Source organism: Microtus pennsylvanicus, chromosome 13 (genome assembly GCF_037038515.1).
Source record: "Microtus pennsylvanicus isolate mMicPen1 chromosome 13, mMicPen1.hap1, whole genome shotgun sequence".
Classification (NCBI taxonomy): Eukaryota; Metazoa; Chordata; class Mammalia; order Rodentia; family Cricetidae; genus Microtus; species Microtus pennsylvanicus.
The window spans coordinates 58,483,981-58,505,205 of NC_134591.1; the positions used below are offsets into that span (position 1 = coordinate 58,483,981).

The 21,225-nt window shown below is 46.2% G+C and overlaps 1 protein-coding gene and 1 non-coding gene across 3 annotated transcripts in view; one reads left to right on the plus strand and one right to left on the minus strand.

Annotated features, from left to right (window-relative positions):
- Nucleotides 1-14,490: 14,490 nt before the first annotated feature.
- LOC142834525 (small nucleolar RNA SNORA55) lies at nucleotides 14,491-14,642 on the minus strand. The gene has a single exon (XR_012907616.1). It is a non-coding gene; the product is annotated as a small nucleolar RNA SNORA55 (small nucleolar RNA).
- Nucleotides 14,643-19,482: 4,840 nt separating this feature from the next.
- Nucleotides 19,483-21,225, plus strand: part of Psmb2 (proteasome 20S subunit beta 2) — a 30,687-nt gene continuing 28,944 nt past the window's right edge. The window contains exon 1 of one of the 2 annotated variants that reach the window (XR_012907502.1): nucleotides 19,483-19,684. Coding sequence is in view for 1 of the 2 variants with exons in the window: in XM_075946259.1 (XP_075802374.1) it covers nucleotides 19,594-19,684 (91 nt within the window). In the remaining variant the exon portion in view is untranslated. The remainder of the gene's footprint in view (nucleotides 19,685-21,225) is intronic. The other variant, XM_075946259.1, reaches the window with a different exon arrangement.

Here is a 21,225-nt window from a genome sequence, read left to right on the forward strand (position 1 = left end):
AAAAATAACGTGAGGGGCTGTATTAAAGGGCAGCAGCCTTGGGAAGGTTGAGAACCACTGCTTTCCCTCATTTCGCAGTTGAAATGCTGAGCAATACAGTCTATAGTTACCATCTGTCTTCTGTCTGAGGGCTCCTACTTTTGTGCTAAAGCACTATCACCAAAAGCGACTTGGGGAGAAGAAAATGGTTTCTTTCGGGTTAGATTTGTAGTTCAGTGTGAAGGAAACTCAAGGCAGGAGCACTGAAGCAGAAGCTGCAGAGGAACGCTGTTACTGGCTAGATCCCCATGGCCTTTTCAGGCTACTTGCTTGCTTGGTTTTGTTTGTTTTTGAAACAGGGTTTCTCTATGTAGCCCTAGCTGGCCTCGAACTCTCAGAGATCTGCCTGCCTCCACCTCCCGAGTGCTGGGATTAAAGAGTCTATCACCACCGCTTGGCTTCAGCCAGTTTTCTTATACCATTTCAAAACCAGGCTCCACTGAGCTGGGCTCACCCACATCAGTCAATCAAGAGAATGCACTAAAGACTTGCCTATAGGTAAATCTACGGAGGCATTTTCTCAATTGTGAGTTCCTCTCCCCAGATGAGTCTAGCTGGGGTCAAGTTGACAAGACTAGCCGGCAGACCATCCTTTCCAGTCTTGACCCCATCTCCAAATCAGGTATTCTTATTTCACCAAAGTTGGAGTTTTAGAAACACAGAGTTAAAAGTAATCCTTTGTGTTGAATGTAAATGAAAAGTGGACCAGCGTAGCTGGAAAGGAGGTAATTCTGTTCCAGGGAGGAGTTGGCAATGATTCCGGGAGCCATGACTACTTGTTAGATGGTGGGGGTGGGCATTAAAGGAAAGTGGAGGGGGCTGGAAATTATTCAGAAGAGATGGGGAGCCACCAACAGTCCTTTTAAGTAAGAAGCTTCCTTTGGCAGCAATGTGCAGAATGTACCGTGGTGGGGACACAGAGCCTGGGAAGCCTGTTGGGACGCTGCCACAATGCAGCGACAATGTTCTAAGCTGGAAGGTGGAGGCAGAAGTAGGGAAAACATGTGCAGTTTAATTAAATTTACTTCTGATCAGGCTGATACAAGTTACTAAAATTAATAGCAGGAACCAGAGAGCAGTTATCAATACAATACTGAGAAGCATCAGAAGGACAAGCGAGCTGGGGGTATAGCAAAGTTGGTAGAGGTGGAAGCAAGAGGATCAGAAGTTCGAGGCCATCCTGGGCTATGAGACTGGGCTTCGTGAGACTCTGTCTCAAGAAAAAAAATTGAAAGGGCAAACTGAGACGAAGCTTGTGTCGTGTACTGGAAAACTTGAATACAAAGAATTTTCTTGACTGACTCAAGCTCACTTAGGAAGAAATAGATACTTAAATAATCCCATTTCTGTGGAGAGCTGGGTATGGTGGTACACGTGTTTAATCCCAGCACTCGGAAGGCAAAGGCAGGCAGATCTTTGTGAGGTCAAGGCTAACCTGGCTTACATAGTGAGTTCCGGGATATCCAGCCATAAATATGGAAGACACTCCATCTCAAAATAAAATAAAATAAAATAAAATAAAATAAAATAATAAAGGAAAATGCACTTTTAACTTCACACTATTTAATGTAACAAATTGTGACATTCAGTGCCTCCACTGGCCCAAGCAAAGCTTTGGTTAGTTTGAAATAGATTTCCATCTCTTTTTGTTTCTTTAAATTTTATTTTATTTATTGTCATATATGGCATGCGTGTGCATTTGGAGTTCAGAGGACATCTTTTGGCAATCAGTTCTTTGCATCTCCCAGGGACTGTCTCTCTTGATGGTGCCAAGTTGTGTACTCTAGGACCGCTGGCCTGTGAGGTTCTGAGTGAGTCCCCTGTCTCTACTTCCTGTTTCTCATAGGACTGCTGGAATTGGAGATTCGTGCCTCCACATCTGGCTTTTTTATATGGCTTCCTAGGAGCAAACTCAGGTCACCAGGCTCGCACTGCCAAGTGCTCCTACATGCTGAGCCAATTCACCAGCCCATTTTTGTTTCTAAAAAATTTTTTTCTTTATTTTTGAGATAAAGTCTTACTATGTAGCCTTGGCTGATCTAGAACCCGATATGTAGACCAGACTGGCCTTGAACTCACAGAGATCTCTCTACCTCAGCCTCCCAAGTGCTGGGATTAAAGGTGAGTACCACCCCATCTTGCTAAAATTTTTTAAAAGATGTATTGTGTGTGAGAGCATGCATATGTGCATGTGTGTATGTGCATGTATTCCTTTCTTTATTTTAAGACAAGGTTTCACTATGTAGTTCTGGTTGTCCTGGAACTCACTATGTAGATCACTCTGGCCTTGAACTCACAGAGATCCCCCTTCCTCTGCCTCCCAAATATACATATTTTTTGCATGCACAGGTACATGCAGTTTTCCAGGAGGTCATTCCCAAGAGGATGTTGGATGTCAGAGTGTAGCATGACTAGTAAAAACCCAGAGACAGATATTGGAATTCAAGCTGAAAGATCAGAGAAGCAAAGCAGCCAACCACTAGAGAGTTTATACCTCTACGAAATCTTCAGACTGAAAGAGAGTGAGTTCCTGTCTCATCCTTCCTTATATTCCTCTCTAGTGCTGGGGTTAAAGGCGTGCACCACCACCACCCAGCCGCTGTGGCTAGCTATTGTGGCTACTGGCATTAAAGGTGTGTGCTACCACTGCCTGGCCTGTATGGCTGACTAGTGTGGCTAGCTTTGCACTCTGATCTCTAGGCAAGCTTTATTTATTTATTTATATTTATTTATTTATTTTTTGGTTTTTCGAGACAGGGTTTCTCTGTAGCTTTGGTGCCAGTCCCGGAACTAGCTCTTGTAGACCAGGCTGGTCTCAAACTCACAGACATCCGCCTGCCTCTGCCTCCCGAGTGCTGGGATTAAAGGCGTGCGTCACCACCGCCCGGCCAAGCTTTATTTATTAAAACACAAATAAAATGTCCCTATATCAGAGAGCTGAGGCTGCTGTGAACGGCCCTGGGAACTGAATTCCTATTCCCCATTTGAGAGCTGCAAGTGTTCTTAACTGCTGAGCCTTCTCTCCAGCCCCTAGATCTTCATTGCTTAGAATCGGAAGAATGTTGACAACGCATGCTCTTCCAAGACGCCTCTTCCAGGCAAAGGCAGCTGTCGGTGTCTGTCCATGGTGCTGCCGATTGTGAGGTCCCGTTTATGTTCCTATGCAGTTAGGACCCCACACGTCCAGGAACCTTAGCATCTGTCCATGGTTCTGAGCACAGCTCTCAGTTGCCACTGCAGGGCATACTCTCCCTCTTGCTGTGCCATCAGTGACTTTAATGGTCCCACAGAGCCCAACTCAGGCAAGGCCAAGGCCAAGCTCTTGTGCCAGATGGTCTGAGGGCCAGCCTTCGGTAGACAAATCCGGCAGGCCCCAGGGGAGAAGTCTGGCACTATCAAGGCAAAGGAGCCCAGCTACTGTGAGCTGGGCAGAGCTCCAGCCTGGAAAGGACAGGGAAGGAAACATAAAGAAAGAACTCCTGTCACACGGACTTCCTACAGTTGGGGGTAATGAAAGAGACCACACCTCTGGCCACAGGCTCCCTGCTGGTCCCAGCCTAGCAGGCAGAAAGATGCCTAAAACACCCCTCCAGATAGCACATAGCTACCTTTGGATAAGACCTCTGGTTCCAAAGGATTCTTAGGCTATGACAAAGCTGAACCTGTCTTCTTTCCTTACTTGACAATTCAATGCCCCCAAAGAAAACCCAATAGAATGGGTTGGCATTCCTTGAAGGCAGAGCTGCTCCAGGTCCTTCCAAATGTGGAGCCAAAATAGTCAGTGGAGCCAGCAGTCTGCCACTTATGAATGGCATTCAAATGAGGAGAACAGAAGCAGAAATGGGGTCAACTAGAGAGGGTTACCCAGAGTGAGCCCACATCCTCAGGAGAGTGGGAGAATCGATTCCCATCTAACATGTTAGGTCATATGTGCTAGGGACTGAAAGGGACTTTACACATACTTCAACACAGACAGTACGGGGAGGATGCTAGATTTTATTTTTTGCACATTGAGGAATGGGTGCTCGTAGGGCAGATGATTTGCCCGAGGTTACATGGTGCACATGTTTGCAGAGCCTTTGATTTTTCCTTTGTGCAGTTTAGGCTCCAAGGTGAATGCTCCTATCCATTCTCATGGACTCTCTTAAGGGCTGAACCTGGTGTGGCTGGATGAGATGCCTGCCAGCCATGTGCCCCTCCTTGGTCAATAGCATCCAGAGGAGCCCTGACTCCCTAGAGATCTGGGAGCTGGAGGAACCTGGAGACCTCCAGGTTGCAGGGATGTAGCGAGGCGGGAGGAAGATGCCTCTGCAAAGGGAGTAAACTGATGGGAAAGGGGACAGAGAGGACTGACTCCCTGCTGGTCCCAGAATGATTCTCACCTGCCAATCGATAGATGGAGACTCACGCAAGTGCTAATCAGATCCATTGACACACGCAGGCTGGGGCTGCAATCCATTCTCACATGGAATGGTGGATCGATTCCTCATTCTCTGAAGTCCCCAACTGGCCTCACCAGGCCATCTCTCCTCCAGGGACTGAGAAACTGGTTAACTCTGCAGCGCGGACCACCTGTGAAGTTTTGCCTTCCTCTGTATCCCCCCCCCTCCCCGAGATACAGTCTTACTCCGGAAGCTTGGCTCCTGTGGAGCTATCCAGGGGAACCCTGGGCTAGAAGTGCAGCAAGCCTAAGCTCCACTCCTGATCAGCAGCTAACTGTGCTATGTTGGGCCAATCATGTCACTTCTTCTAACCTCAATTTTCACCTCTCGGAACCTCAATTTTATCAGCTGAGTAATGGGGATAAAGATGTCAGCTCTGCAGGGTTTCTGCAGGTCCCAACTGTATGCAGTGATTGCAAGGCTAGAAAAATGCTACAAACTGTAGCCAACGTATGCCTAAAGTGCAGCTGCCTGCTTCTAGGATCCTAGGTTCTCCCTCCCCACACTCTCTCCTCTCCTCTCAGCTCTATCGTTAAGGCCTGACATGCTGGGTAGGCAGTTCTGCTAACATAAACTTGGAGAGAATTTCTCTTCCCTTGTGCTAAGTCAGGTTCCCCCTCCCCCCAAAAAAATAGCTCTTGATCTCTTGACCTGGTCAGACTGCCTGGTAGGGGCCTCAGAGTTCTAGAAATTGAGCCCAGAGGCAGCAGAAACCAAACAGCCAGCACAAGTGGAATGCCTGGGAAAGGGTGCTCCTAAAGCTCTGGGAAATATCTGTGTTACCTCCTATGCTCCAAACAGTCTCCCAGCGGTGATGTTGCCTGTAATTCCAGCATTCAGGAGACTGAGGCAGGAGGATCGCGGGTTCAAGGTTGCCCTGGGCTACATAGGGAGTTTGGGGATGGCCTGGGTTGCCTTGTCAGTCCCTGTCTCAAACAAACAAGCAAGCAAACGTACCAAACATGCCATCACATGTAACCAGATGTTTCGATGGGGCTCCTCAGTTTAATCTAACAGGAAGGAGCTCCGATGTCAGGAAGGAGGCTCATGTTCCAGAGACACCACTCATTTCCTTAGGCTCCTGGCCATTGAGAGGACTCAATGGAGTGAGAGATTCCTGCCCAAGACAGACTAAAGATTCTTTCCAACTTCATGTGCCGTGGGCAGGGAAGCTACCCATGTGTGGGGCCATCCACAGTAGCTTACGTGAAAACAAAGGGGGGCAGTTTGTTGAGAGGAACCTGGAATAGAGGTGCAGAAAAATATGGAGGTAACAACTCGCAAGAGGCCAGGCATTGCGGCTCACACCCGGACTCTGAGTATTTGGGAGCCTGAGGAAGGAAGGTTTTTATGGGTCTGTGCCGTGGGATAATCCTTCTGTATGCTGTGATATGTATTGCTCTCATTGGTTAATAATAAAGTTTACTTGGCCTATAGCAAGGCAGGATAAGCCTAGGTGGGGAAGCCAAACTGAAAATACAGGGAAGAAGAAAGGCGGAGTCAAGAGAAATGCACGCCAGCCTGAGAATGTCGCCCAGCAGAGTGATTGTATAGCATGCACAAAGCCCAGATCCGAACTCCGGTGTAAACCTGGTGTACATCTGTAATCCCAGCACCCGGGTGGTGGAGACAGGAGGATTAAAAACAAGAAACATCCCACATGGTGAGGTCAGCCTTGGATTCATGAGACTCTGTCTCAAAAAAAAAAAACTACGCTGACTTAACTATGCTAACTACTGTATTAGGTATTTGACATGCTGGGGGAGGGGCAGCATAAAATCTGTGCGTACTTCCTACTGAGACAACGTCCTCAGATATAAAATGAGAAGCACAGTGATATTAAACAATCGGAGCAAATTTGAGTACATTAATGGGATGACTTAAACATTATAAGACCTAACAATGGCCTAGGGACTGTGCTAATTCATTGCATACATCAACAGATTGAACCCTGAGTCCCACTTACAAGGCCAGTGTAACCGTGAGTTAGCTCTCTTCTTTTTACAAACTAGGAAACTGAGGCACAGAGAAACTAAGATGTCCATTCAAGGTTACACAGTCTTAATGGCAGAGCTGAGACTCTAAGCCAGTCTGTCTGATGCCAGATCGCGCCATCAGTACAAATGATGAAACATCTCAAGGCTCAGGGTGAAGCTCCTTCACCTGGGCCCATATCCCCAGATAAGGGCCAGGCAGCTGAGTGTGTTTAGCTGCCAAATACCAAGAGCAACTGCAGGAAGCCCCTCTGTTAGATAATACACAGAACGCGGGCGTGGGGTACTGGAAAGGACCCTAGCCTCTGCCCATCCCATTCCAGGCTTGCCAGTCTCCTGAGCTATTCAGAGAAATTCCCATTCACAGACATGCCAGGTCGTTCACATGGAGAGCTGGTCAACCACTGTCTCCAACAGAGGCTGCCCCTGGTCCTACTCCTGTCCCTTTCTCTTCCAGATCATTCATAACTAGCTCCCCTGGTTCAAGAGTCCCCACGCACTTCTGCCATCCCAGCCACCCCGTGTCTGGACTGCATCCTTCAGCTTGCCCACTGGGATAATGCTGAGAGCCCCTCTTCCTGGTGAATGTGTGTTCTTCCTCCCTTCCTCCTCTTCCTGCTTCTCCTCCTCCACAACAGCTACAAGCTTTCCAGGACATGTCTGACTATGTCTGGCTTTGAACACAATGGCCCCTTTCAGATGTTACCATTTAGCAAAACTGTGAAGGTGTACTAGAACACTCAGTACTATGCAACTTTCTGAAATGATCAGCAAATAAAAAGTAATCTTAAAAAAAATCTCTTACTCTAATAACTCAAAATATTCTTCCTAATCCTTTTCTCTCACTGTCTCCCACTATTCCTGAGGAAACCGTTCTTCTGAAACTTCAATACATTGCTTGGAAGGCCTTTCCTCATTCCCTCAGCTTCCTACTCTGCTGGTCTGAGGAGCACCAAGCCAGTCATATTTATTATTGGATGTTTATGTAATACTTGGCTATCTATCAAACACTTTACAAATGTGCAGGTGATGTTCCAACCCAAGTGTCAGGGTCCAAGCAGTATCAGGTGCTGCCTTTTCAGCCTTCAGAATTTAGAGTCAGGCAGAGTGGCATAGGATTATGATCCCAGCATGTGGGGAGTGGAGGCAGGAAGAATTGGAGTTCAAGAACATCCTCAGAAGCTGGGCAATGGTGGCGCACGCCTTTAATCCCAGCACTCGGGAGGCAGAGGCAGGCGGATCTCTGTGAGTTTGAGACCAGCCTGGTCTACAGAGCTAGTTCCAGGACAGGCTCCAAAGCCACAGAGAAACCCTGTCTCGAAAAACCAAAAAAAAAAAAAAAAAGAACATCCTCAGTACATAGTGAGTTAAGGGCCTGGACTATGATCTTTTCTTCAAAAATAAAGGAAGGAAGGAAGGAAGGAAGGGAGGGAGGGAGGGAGGGAGGGAGGGAGGGAGGAAGGGAGGGAAGGAAGGAAGGAAGGGAATAAGGGAGAGAAAAGACAGAAAAGAACTTTTAGTCACCTCCCCAGAAGCCTTCCTTGATTCCTTTACAAGTCATTCTGCTCCCTGTCTCAGATACTGTAGCCCTTTGTATAATCACTGGTTTTTCATTTGCTCATTCCATTTTATCCAGACTTGTTTATTGAGCACTCACTGTGTCCTGCTGTTTTTTTCTGGTCATTGTGACGCTATCCATTCACAACTGTCTGCATAACACATGGCTTATCTCCCCCTCCTCCTCATGCTTATCCCCTTCTTTTCCCTCCTCTTCTTTCTCCTCCTCTTCCTCTTCCTTTTTATCCCCCTTGCTTTCCCCCCAGAGCTTTGTGCATGCCGTGCATGCCAGGGAAATGCATTGCCACTGAACTATATTCCCTTACCTCTTAAACTATTTCTTGAAAGTATTTTTTTTTTTAATGCAGGACTCCTTTATAACCTTGCACGGAATCTGGCATCCAGTTTGTCCTCAGTAAATGTGCTTTGTAAGAAGAAACCAAGAGTTGTCCATAATCGCTATGATAGGAATGATAATGTCAACCATTCAGAGGAAACCAATGTGTGACTGTGACAGTGTGTACTGTGGGCCAAGGGCCAAGTACACCATCAGCATGAAGCCCGAGGCTGGGAGGCTCCCAAGGAGATGACAAGTGCCTTCTGCATGTAAACCAAGCCGTCATTGTCACTGTGATTATTTTTGCCATTAGTGTTGGTGTTATGCTACAGTGTGGCAGGTGCCAGCAGTAAGATGGCTTGCCATGCTTCCTCCTAGTAGAAGCATCAGGGAAACAAATGCTCCTCATAGATGAGCAGGGAGGAGGGCCAGATTCAGGCTGGGCTTTCTGCCCAATCTCAGCAATCCAAACATCAGTTCTTGGCCACTAGGTCCCGGACACATCGGCATCTCACTCTTGTTGCCATGTTTCGAAGTCATAAAGAAGTGGGGGCGCTATAGGACAGGAGACAATAGATTATAGGACCCTGAGCAAGAACGCTCACAATGTCCATTGGCTCAGAGCCTGAATGGATGGTGGACAGCATGGACAGGGCTGGCTTCCAGGTTGAAGTTGAATTTGGGACGAGAATGAAAGGAGAGAGATAAGGCAGGGATTAGCAGAGTCCTGAGAGCCTTTGTAGTCTCAAATCCTGGAGACACACCAGGTTTCACGACACTCTCTCCTCTCCTTTGGGGGCATCAGAAGTCAGATGGCACAAACGACACTTGCGATGTTTATGCAGAATCCTCCTAAGTCCCCTGTGACATTTCTTGGAGATCCCAGCATTGCGACATTGACTTATTACAGACTTCCTAGGTGGATGGAACTCTCTGAAAGTCATTAGGCCTATTCCCCTGCCTCTGGGCAAGAGTTTAAAACAATTACAGATGACAAATAACAATTGTCTGCCAGTGGTGTGTTTGGCACGGTCAGTTGCAGACAGTGTAAAGGACACGATTCTGATCACGGACCAACCAGTTCAGCTCTAAGGGAGCTGTACTTGTTCCTGTGGGGCCTGCAAGAGAGTGTTGTGTTTTTGACCATCAGCAGATGTGACTGCCCTGGCCCCTGAGGACAGTGCAAGAAATAAGAAGGCATCATTTGTCTGGAGGCCCGAGGGATGTCAGAACCCACTGAAAAGACACTAGTTACCCCCAGTGTTTCTATTCAAGCCAATCAAGTGTCCCAGCGGTGTTGGGGGGCAGGAGGTGGGCAAAGAGCCAATTTTCCAGTGAGGGGTCCTCTACTCCAGGTGGAGATGCTAATACCTGGAGTACAAGACTCAATTACAAAGTTTTTGTTTTGTCTTTGAGATAGTGACCTGGGACTCCTGGGCGATCCTTCAGCCTCAGCCTCCAGAGTTCTGGGATTACAAGTATGCATTATCACACCCAGCTCCGCAATTACAAAGTGTATCCAGTCTCTCTGCATGTGGTCGGTTCCATTACAAAGCCTTCTAACTGAAAACCATGATGGAGAGGGAGTTTGAAATCAAAGGGCTTTCTCTGTTCTGGCTCTCCGCTTTTCTCACCTATAGGTACGATGGACCAGGAAGAGCCAGTTCATCCCTTGGTCCTTTAGTGCTCACCACCCCAAACACCCATTCACCCAGCTCTGGTCTTCTTCCTTGTGCTGCCTTTCCTCTTCCATCCTTCCGTCCCTCTGGCTTCACCTCCCTCTGGGTCAACCTCTTCTGTAATAGACATCATTCTGACACATTCCCTAGGACCTCCCATACTGATAGATGGCATTGATGGATAGCTATTACTGGGTTGGCCCTTCCATAACTATAGGACAGCTCTGGAAGTTAAACAATGACCTTTGCAGTCAGTGACACTGATGATAGGATTATGAATAAGACATGGCCAGGTGGTAGTGTGCGTGCCTTTAATCCCAGAATTTAGGAGGCAGAAACAGATGGTTCTCTGTGAGTGTGAGGCCAGCCTGGTCTACAGAGCTACAGGACAGCTAGGGCTGTTACACAGAGAAACCCTGACTCAAAACAAACAAACAAACAAAAAAGAATAAAACATGTATTAAATACCTACAACATGCCACACAAGGAGATTAGTGTGTTGTTTTATATAACTTCATCTTCACAATCTCTCTATGAACTTAAGTAATGTCAGGATCACACCCCAGTTTTAGAGAAGACTCCAAAGAATGGAACATCTTACTCAAGTTCTCCCAGCTACTATATGGTTGGGCTAGGAATCAAACCCGTGCTTCTTTTCTTTCCAAATACTACATAAGCTTGAACCACCGTGTTGCGCAGTCATTCAACGAGGAAGTGTTGAGCTTTTTGGAACATAATGGCAAACATAGAGACCATTATGCAAATCACCCACAGGAATGCATTTGGAAGGAGTCCTAATGCAGACAGCGCTGAATAAAGAGGTGAGAAGAATGCCAGGTGGTGGTGGCACACTCCTTCCATCCCAGCACTTGAGAGGCAGAGGCAGGTGGCTCTCTGTGAGTCTGAGTCCAGTCTGGTCTACAGAGCGAGTTCCAGGACAGCCAGAGATGTCCAGAAAAACCCTACCTCAAAAACACAAAACAAAACAAAAGAGGTGAGGAAGGAAGGTGACTATCTAGACTAAAACAAAATAAGGTGACAAAGGCCAGAGGTGTGGAAAAGAAGTGCACTGCAGGAAGGAAGGAGGCTGGGGACAGGTAATTCCTGTATGACAGTACTTCCAAAGAGGCTTTGGGGGGACTGGAGAGGTGGCTCAGTAGTTAAGAGCACTGGCTGCTTTTGCAGAGGACCAGGGCTCAGTTCTCAGCTTCTACATGATAAATTAGGGCTGTCTGTAACTTCAGTTCTGGGGGGTCTGATGCCCCATTCTAGCTTCCATGGACTCTGCAGGCATGTGACATACTTATGTATCTGCCGGCAAAATACTCAACACATCAAATTTTAGAAATAATTTTAACTGCACTCAGAGGCAGAGGCAGGGGGGTCATTGTGAGTTTAAGGCAGCCTAATCTTCATAGTGAGTTCTAGGCAAACCAGAGCTACGTAGTGGGACTTTGTCTCAAAAGAAGAAGGAGGAGGAGGAAGAAGAGGAAGAAGAAGAAGAAAAGAAGGATGAGAAGGAGGAGGAGAAAGAGGAGGAGGAGGAAGTGAAAGAGGAGGAGAAACAGGAGGAGGAAGAAGAGGAAGAGGAGGAGGAGGAGGAAGAGAAGGAGGAGAAAGAGAGGGGGGAAGGAAAAGAAACTAAAACGGTTAAAAATTCCACTTGTGATTTTAATATAGACTGTGCATGACAAATCAGTGAACTGGAATATTGATTCAGTTGGACAACCTCAGTGTACCATTGAGATAAATTAAAACAGGACAACTGCCTTGAATATGAAGTGTTTCCTCTCAGTGATTCTAGTAAAGCCAAGAACCCTGAGAGTGCTTCGCCAGAGGGGCGGGTAGCACATGCGAAGGGCTGGGAAAGCGGTGAGGGCAAGGGTTTGGATGTAGCTCAGTGGTAGAGCACTTGTCTAGCATATGCAAGGCCCTAAGTTTGATCTCCAGCACTGGAAAAACAAAAGGGAAAAAAGACAAAAGAACGAGATATGGGTGACATTCAGTGGTAAAGCCAAGCATAGCTATTGGATGCCGGTGGTTGAACACCAAGACCAGCCTGTAAAGCAAGGGTGGGACAAAGAGTGACACTAACATCACAGATGGTCAACCACAGGATGCCAAGTGCACAAGTAGATGGGAAGGAGGAAGCAAGGCATAGGGATGGCAGTTCAGGCAAGCCTAGTTCTGGAAAGCGACTGTTTCCTGTCAAGCCGTAATCTGCCCTAGGAGACCTGTCTTGCATAATTAGACATGTAAGAAAGCTTTGAAAGGCATTCCGGGTATCTATTTCTTAAGCCTGGCTAATATTGAAAGGCATGCTGGGTATCTATTTCTTAAGCCTGGTTAATACTTGCAACGGCTTCTTTTTTTTTTTTTTTTTTTTGGAGCGGGGAGTTGAAACAGGATTTCTTTGTGTAGTCTTGGCTGATCTGGAACTCACTCTGTAGACCAGGCTAGCCTCAAACTCACAGAGATCCACTCGCCTCTGCCTTCTGAGTGCTGGGATTAAAGACCATCGCCGTACCTTTACTGCCCAACTTCCAACAGCTTTCTGAAAGTACTTTACATAGGCTGAATTTTCTTCTAGCTCAAATGCAAATTGTTCCATTTCGCTGTGGTGTTAATCTAGGCATAACACAAAGCAAGATTTTGTGCACAAGGTAAAAGGGTCTTACCAGAAGATTTTAGACAAAGCTTGCTAGTATGCAGTTTTCTAAGTAATTTCCTTTAGCGTCTATCATAGCTTTTCTCAACCTATGGGTTGCAACCCCTTTGAGGTTCAAATGACCCTTACACAGGGGTCACATATCAGATATTTACATTATGATTCACAGCTGGGTGAGGTGGCACACACCTTTGTTGCCAGCACTCTGTAGACAGAGGCAGGTGGATCTCTGTGAGTTCAAGGCCAGACTGGTCTACAAAGCAAGTTTCAGGACTTCCAGGGTGGTACAGAGAAACCCTGTCTCAAAAAATCAAGAGAGAGAGAGAGAGAGAGAGAGAGTCTTGACCAGCTTTTGTAGGAGAATTAACCAGGCATTAGCCAGAGGTAGCACCATTCATAGGTACAGCTGTTGATTGCATTTGGATGCAAGCTGCTTCAGACTGTCCTTGAATGACATGGAAAATAATGTGTTATTCCATCAGTCTGGGGGTTGTAAATTGGCATGGAAATTTAAAGCCTTTAGTCCTAGCACTCAGGAGGCAGAGGCAGGCAGATCTCTATGAGTTCAAGGCCAGCCTGGTCTACAAGAGCTAGCTCCAGGACAGGCACCAAAAACTACAGAGAAACCCTGTCTCAAAAATCCAAAAATAAGGGGGCTGGAGAGATGGCTCAGAGGTTAAGAGCACTGGCTGCTCTTCCAGAGGTCCTGAGTTCAATTCCCAGCAACCACATGGTGGCTCACAACCATCCGTAAAGAGATCTGGTGCCCTCTTCTGGGCTGCAGGGATACATGCTGGCAGAACACTGCATACATAATAAATAAATAAATAAATAAATAAATAAATAAATAAATAAATATTTTAAAAAAATCCAAAAATAAAATAAATTAAAAAATGTAGCTGTTTTGTTGACATTCTGAAGGTTTCTAAGTAAGTGCATTTTTTTTTAATTTAAAAAACACCAACAAAAACCCTTTCAGATCACCAATGACACCACCATAACTCAGTGGGATCCAAGAAGTCAGAATCTAATTATGGTTTTACCTGTCCTCTGAGCCTTTGTCCACAGTGTTCTTCAAGACCAACAACTATGTAGCCACAGCCACCGACTTGTACAGTCTTTCTAAAGAGCCAATCACTGGTCACTTCCCTTAACTGGAAAGGTTGCTGGTGCTCTTCCTGGTGTGTGTGCATGTGGCACCATGGGCCCCTGAAAGCCAACATGTGTATCAACTCAACAGTGTTCTACCCGTGGAACAGACCAACAGGATGTGGAGAACAGTTGCCTGCCATCATCTTGAAAACAGTACCTAGAAGTTTAAGATACATGTCTGTGCTCCTTCCTGTATAGACAAGCAGGGACATGCTGCCATCCCCTGCGCTGGTGAGGGCCAGTCAAGGGCATATGATCAGTTCCTTGATGTGACTGGTACAGGCTTTGCCCCACATCCCTACCATGGGGGAAACTAAGAGCCAGAGCTGCCAAATCTTATTAGCTACCCTGCCGTCTTTCTCACCACCTAAAGACCTTGTGACAACTGCAGTGCCTCTAACGAGCAGCATAGTGTCTCTGGCAGGCCACCTGCCCCATTCTGTCTCCCTCCGCAAGTGCCAAGAACATGCAGCGGACCCTGACCATTAAAGGTTCTCATGGAGCCTGCTAACTTAATTACCCCGACCATTAAATAAAGCAAATGATGCACAAACCCTGGGGAAACTCCTACTCCCTTTTCTTAGTTCCCAGCATCTCCCAAACGCCCTCACTGCCCAGGGGGAAGCGTGCCAGAGCTGTAGTGTCGGGCTCCAGGACAAATGGAAACCAACCTGTCTGGGTCTTCTCTGCTCTACTGTGGTACTGTCTGTCCCCAGACCAGCACATGCACCAACACACCTAGCTGACTAGCGTTCTTGAGGCCATTTGAGGCACTGTTTGTGTGTGGTTCTTGAAGATGGCCATGTCCGCACCAAAACCTGACTTCTTCTAAACTTCCTAAGCCATTCTACACTTTGATTGGAGGAAAGTTTCTTTCTGGCTCGTAGTGAGTCACCACAGTTGAGGCCTTTCTCTTACAAAATTACATTTATTTATTATGTAGTATGTACGTGGCACACACACATGCGACTGCGCACTTGTGAAAGTCAGGACAATCAGAGGGATTAAGTCTTCTCTTTATTCCATGTGGATTCTGGAGAACCCGCTCAGGTCGTCACTGAGCCACGGTGCGCCTGCCCTCTTTGCCTGCCCCTCTGTCTGTACATGCACAGGTGCACACGTGCAGGTTCACATGCCCACGTGTACATATGCACATGGCGGTCAGGGGCTAGCCTCAGACACTATCCCTTGGGTTCTATTCTTCATGCACTGTCCACTCCTTTCCCAAGAGCTCATCAAGCAAACCAGGCTGGCTGTACAGTGACCCCCGGGGATTCACCATCTCTGTTTCCCCAGTCCTGGGACAACGCACACACCACTCCACCCAGCTTTTTCACATGAAGACTGGGGATTGGAGTCATAATTGAAACACAGGCACTTTATCGACTGAGTCATCTCCCCTGTTGTCGGAGAAACTGTCGGCCAGCCTACCCAAGCTGCAGTCTCCAAGTCCAAACCAACCCACATGAGCATGCACAACAGGTATTTCCGTCCCTGAGCCCCCTTAAGGCTTGCTGATATACCCAGAGACTGCTGACACAGACATTCCTACTGGAGATGCCAGTGAAGAAAGGACAACGTAGCAGAGTCTGCCTGAGCCAATGGGACCTTGGGAGTGGGTATAAGAGGCCTGCCCATATCTTCAATAAGCGAGTGGGTTTTGGTGTCACCTGATTCCTGGAGTCTATGTCGTTGACTCTGTGCCTTCTCACCCCCATCCACAAGGGGTGTCCATGCAGGGCAGCCCCCAACACCCTGTCACGATAATTTAGGTCTTAAAAGCCCATTTTTTCATTCTTTTTTTTCCTGTTTTTTTTCATACTTTATTTTTATTTTATGTGCATTGGTGTTTTGCCTGCATGGATGTCTGTGTGAGGGTGTCAGACCGCTGGAACTGGAGCTACAGGAGGTTGTGAGCTGCCATGTGGGTTCTGGGAATTGAACTTGACTCCTCTGGAAGAGCAGCCAGTGCCACTGAGCCATCTCTTCAGTCCCAAGCCTGTTTTTTTTTTCTTCTGAACTAACAAGAAATTAAGGCCTCTCTAGGGACTGAAATCTAGAAGGGATTTCAAAAGTCTTGGAGAGGAGCGAAGCATCCACTGAAGAGATTGTGTATATGTACACAATATATATATATTATATATAATTATGTATATGTATTATATAAACATTTATGTGTATATATGTGCATATATGTAATGTGTGTATCAGATCTTCCTATTCAAAGTTCTGCTTCTTCTTGAATGAATGAATGAATGAATGAATAAATAAATATTAATATGTGTAAAGGGAAATATAAAAGATACAAGCATTTTGTGGGTGGTTATTTTTGATGAAAGGAGATATTTAGTGAGTTACATGTGAGCATATAGTTACAGCATAACTATGTAATTTAAGCAATTAAAAATACAATTGTGTGCATGTGTCACAGAGAGAGGAGGGGGTTTCAGTGGGGTTTTATCTAGTGATGCTTAAGAAAAGAATTCTTTGGGAATGATGGATGTAGTTGTATTCAGAGAGATGGCTGGCTTAATGAGCTCACTTGGCCCTGACACACATCCTATGATAGATAGACTGTCCCAGACTCCTCAGGCTTTGTGAACCCTCACGGGCAGAGACTTGGAAGAAGATTCAGAACAAAGTAATTACTAGAATTTCTGCAGAGACAGGGAATCCCATAGTTGTTTTTGGAGACAGAATTGCAACTTACTCTGTCTCCCATGAAGTCATATGAGGACTCAGTTGCAGATGTCAGAACCTAGTCTTGAGGCAATTACCCCCCCCTTTTTTTTAAAAAAAGAGGTGGCTGTTTTCTTTTTAACTAAATCCTTTTGTAGTGACACATGCCTGTAATCCCAGCACTTGGGAGGTAGAGGCAAGAGGCTCAGGAGAGTTCGAAATCACCCTCAGCTATACAGTGAGTTCAAAGCTCCATAAGATGCTGTCTCACGTAATTAATTACAAAGTAATTAGGTGTAGCCGGGTGGCGATGGTGCACACCTTTAATCCCAGCACTCGGGAGGCAGAGGCAGGCGGATCTCTGTGAGTTCGAGGCCAGCCTGGTCTACAAAAGCTAGTTCCAGGACAGGCCCCAACGCTACAAACCTGTTTCAAATAAACCAAAACAGACAAACCAAAAAAAAAAATCCCAAGAAATTAGGTGTGCTGTAACTCAGTGGTAAAGTGTATGTTTCACATAGAAAGAAAGGAAGGTCAGGAAGGCCCTGGTTTTAATCCCTAGCATACACATGCAATACATGTTGGTTATTTTTTACTCTTTACTCTTTATGCTTTTGGGGGGTCCCACCACCCAGCTCCCAAATAACTCACACACGAAGGCTTATTCTTAGTTCTGAGTGCCTGGTCTTAGCTTGGCTTGTTCCTTGCTAGCTTTTCTTAACTTAGATTGTCCCATCTATCTTTAGCCTCGGGCTTTTCTCTTTCTCTATTCCTGTATACCTTTTCTTTCCTTCTTACTCCGTGTCTGGCTGTGTGGTTGGCTCCTGAAGTCCCCCTCCCTCCTCTCTCATTCCCCGATCTCTCTTTTCTCCAGATTTCTCCTTCCATTTATCCTCTCTGCCTGCCAATCCTGCCTATTTCTCTCTCTTGCCTTGCTATTGTCTATTCAGCTCTTTATTAGACCATCAGGTGTTTTAGACAGGCACAGTAACACAGCTTCACAAAGTTAAACAAATGCAACGTGAACAAAAGTAACACAGCTTAAAATAATGTTCCCCAACACATACACCCAAACATGCACACAGAGATACAAGTAACACTTGAGAATGATAAAACATTCAAACAAAACAGATGCATGTACAATAAAAAGTGATCTAGACATAGTGGAGTGTGTGTACAATCCCAGAATCCAGGATGGACAGAGGAGGATTCTGGCAGATTCAAGGGAAAATTTTTTCCCTTTAAATCACATACACTAAATGATTGCATATGACTGACCTTAAAATATTCCTAAATATTTTCCACGCCTAGGCGAAAATTCCTCTTTTATAAAATGGCATCTGAGTACAAATAAGAAAGCAATTTCGTTTTCAGTTAAATGAAATATATCTCACACTGTAGGGCAATTCATTTTCATCTTTTATGTGTGTGTGTGTGTGTGAGAGAGAGAGAGAGAGAGAGAGAGAGAGAGTCAGTCCTCGGGCACGTTCCAATTTTTGCTTTAAGACAGGGTATCTCATTCACCATACAGGCCAAATCAGCCAGCCTAAGAGCTCCCAGGGATCCTGTTGTCCCCACCTCTCATTTCCTCTGACTCGGCTCACAGACACATGGCCCCATGCCAGGCATGTGGGTTCTAGGCCAAGGTCCTTGTGCATGCTTGTAAACTGCACCATCTCAATAGGACACTGTATGCAGCTAGCACCATCTGTAACACAGCTCTTCGTAAACATGGAACTTGGTCCTCTTTTCATCACTGTCACAGTGGTGCAACACAACATACTTCTGTGCACAAATGTCCCTGTGCAGACATTTATTCGGATAGATTTAACAGATAATGCTCATTTAATTTACTCTTACTATTTTTGTGGAGATGAACCCTGGAGTTTTAAATATGCTAGATATCCATTCTACTGCTGAGCGACACCCCAACTCCTTAATGTGTAATTTTTTTTTATTAAGGTATATCAATTGTATCAAGTCATGTTTCATTATGGCATCTCTATGTGTAGTTTAATTATAGTCACACCTCTATTACCCTTTCTTTCCTTAAAAGATTTATTTTTTGAGTGTTTTTGCCTGCATATATGTGTGTGCACCAAGTGTGTGCAGTGCCTGAAGAAGCCAAAGAGGTGTCTGAGTTACAGATAACCTTCCGTGAGTTGTCATGTGGGTGCTGGAAATTGAACCCAGGTCTTTCGGAAAAGCAGCCAGTGTCCTTTCTATCTCCTATCTTACTCTTTCTCTTCAAGAGACTATTTTAAGTGGGACATGGTGGCCCAGGCCTTTACTATCTGCACTGGGGAAGCAGAGGCAGGCAGATCTCTATGAATTTGAGATCCTCCTGGTCTACAGTGTTTAAGCTAGTTCCAGGCCAATCAAGGCTACCCTGTCTCAAAAAAAAAAACAACAAAACAAATAAATACTTAAAATTTGATTTGTGTGTGTGTGAAGGTCAGAGGAAATCTTTGGGGAGTCAGTTCTCTTTCCGTGGGTTCGAGGAATTGAACTTTGGTCGTCAGGCTTGACTGACACGCCTCCTCCTCCTGCCTCACCCTACCCAATACTAGGATTTCCAGAGCGGACCACGACCAAGTAGTTTTTGTTTGCCCTATTTGTGAAGTTTGTTTCCCTATGTTGCCCCGGCTGGTGCCTAACTCCAGGGCTCAAAATGGTTTTTCTCCAATCTAGCTAGCAGGACAAGACTTCAGCCAGTTTACCGAGCAACGAAACAGAAACCTGAAGACCCACATGCGCTGGCACTTCTCACACAGGGCGCGGCTTTATCTTCGCACAGATTTTGGTAGATAAGGAAACCGAACATTGCATAACCCACAGGTACGTTATTAAATGACACCTGAACCACTTCACGCCGGGTCTCTGCGCTCTCGCGAGAGCTGACGTCATTGGTCCGCGCCACTGCCCGGGCTGTCGCGCGGTGTGCGTCACGCCCAGCTTCGTCCGGGTGTGCTGTCTCACTGGTGAGGCCGTGAACCCGGGAAGTCCTTCTCCCCGTAGACCCTGCTGCCTCACGCTTCCCGCCACCATGGAGTATCTCATCGGCATCCAGGGCCCCGACTATGTCCTCGTCGCCTCCGATCGGGTGGCCGCCACCAACATTGTCCAGATGAAGGACGGTGAGAAGAAGCAGAGGAGGCCCGGCGGGCCTGGGTGTAGGGGCAGTCGGCGGAAGTTGGAGAAGTGTAGGGTGAACCCCAGGACAGCTTGGAAGACGGAGCTCAGCCCTGCTCTGCCCTTCCAGCACGGCAGGATTTAGAACCGAGGAAGCTGGCAGACAAGTTTAGGACCCTGGCTGTGCTCTGGCCTTGCCCAGTTGCCGCTTGCTAAGTGAGAGTTTCCCAGGGTGGGGGATTCAGTTTGTAGGAGCTGAAGCGTGTGCTCGGTGCTAGGCTCCTCAGACCTCCGAATTGCTGGTTAAGTTTCCGCGATCACTAGTAGAGGCTAGTTTGCGGGCGCCCTAGGGTGGGATCCTGGGGAGAGTGAGACTGGGGCCCGACTATGGCGATTCCAGTTTGCTTCGGCTGTCTTCAGTTGCCCAGCTCACATCCTCCTTCTTCAGCTTTCACCTGCTGCTAGGTTTTCCTTGTATTTAAATAGTTAATGCGAGCAGAGATGGTGTCTCTCTACTTGCTTTGCTTTTTGTACGTTATTTTTTCAGTGCTCAGATTTTCTTATCTCTCAACTAATAATGTTCAACATAAAACTTGTTGAGAGGATTATGTGTAAGAGTTTAGCACTGGACAAATACTTAACAAACAGAAGCATTTGTGTATCAGGTGTGTCCAGCCATAAGCACTATTATATCCCCTCTTTGTAGAGTTAGCTGGACACAGAATATTAAACAAACAAACAAAAACCTTTCCTAAGGAGATGTCAGAAAAGCTCAGTAAGGAAAGGTGCTTTTGGCCAGGCCTGCCTGCCCGAATTTGATTCCAGAGCCCAGATGGTAGAGAGTGAAACTGATTCACTGCGGATTGTCTGTCCTCTGACCTCCACACCCCTTCTGTGATGCATGCGCAGAACAAGAAAGAGTCCCTAAATAAATACATACTTTTTAAATTATTAAAGAAAAAGTTCCTAAGCTTACAAGTGGCAGACCCAGGTAATAACCCAGAAACCTGTGTGACTTGGGACTGAGGCTACATACAGTTCGGTGTGAAGTGCAGTCCTGCTATGCGCAAGGTCCGGGTTCTGTTTTTAGCACTGCAAAAACAAGTTAGTAGACGGTTTGTGAAATATGATCCCTTTTACCCATAACTACTATACGCAGCTGCTGCTTTTATAGTGGCAATTGACCCACAAAATCTTAGAGTGTGTTTTCATAATTGATCATAGGCATGTTTAGAAGGTATTTTGCTTTTGTCCAGTGAATTAGAAATTCATTTAACAAATTTCGGACACTTCTGTGTACTTACTTTACATTGCTAAGTGCTGAAAGGAGGTGGGGAAAGAATGCTGTGTAGTCCCTGTTTTAGAAGAAATTAGCAGAGTTGGGATGATGGCTGAGTAGCTGTGCAAGCATGCAGATCAGAATTTAAGTCTCAAGTACTCGCTTTTTTAAAAAAAAAAAAAGGCATACATGGCTGTGTGCCTCTAACCACTGTTGGGAGCAACGAACACAGATCCTGGGAGTTCACTGGCCAGTCAGTCAAGCCCA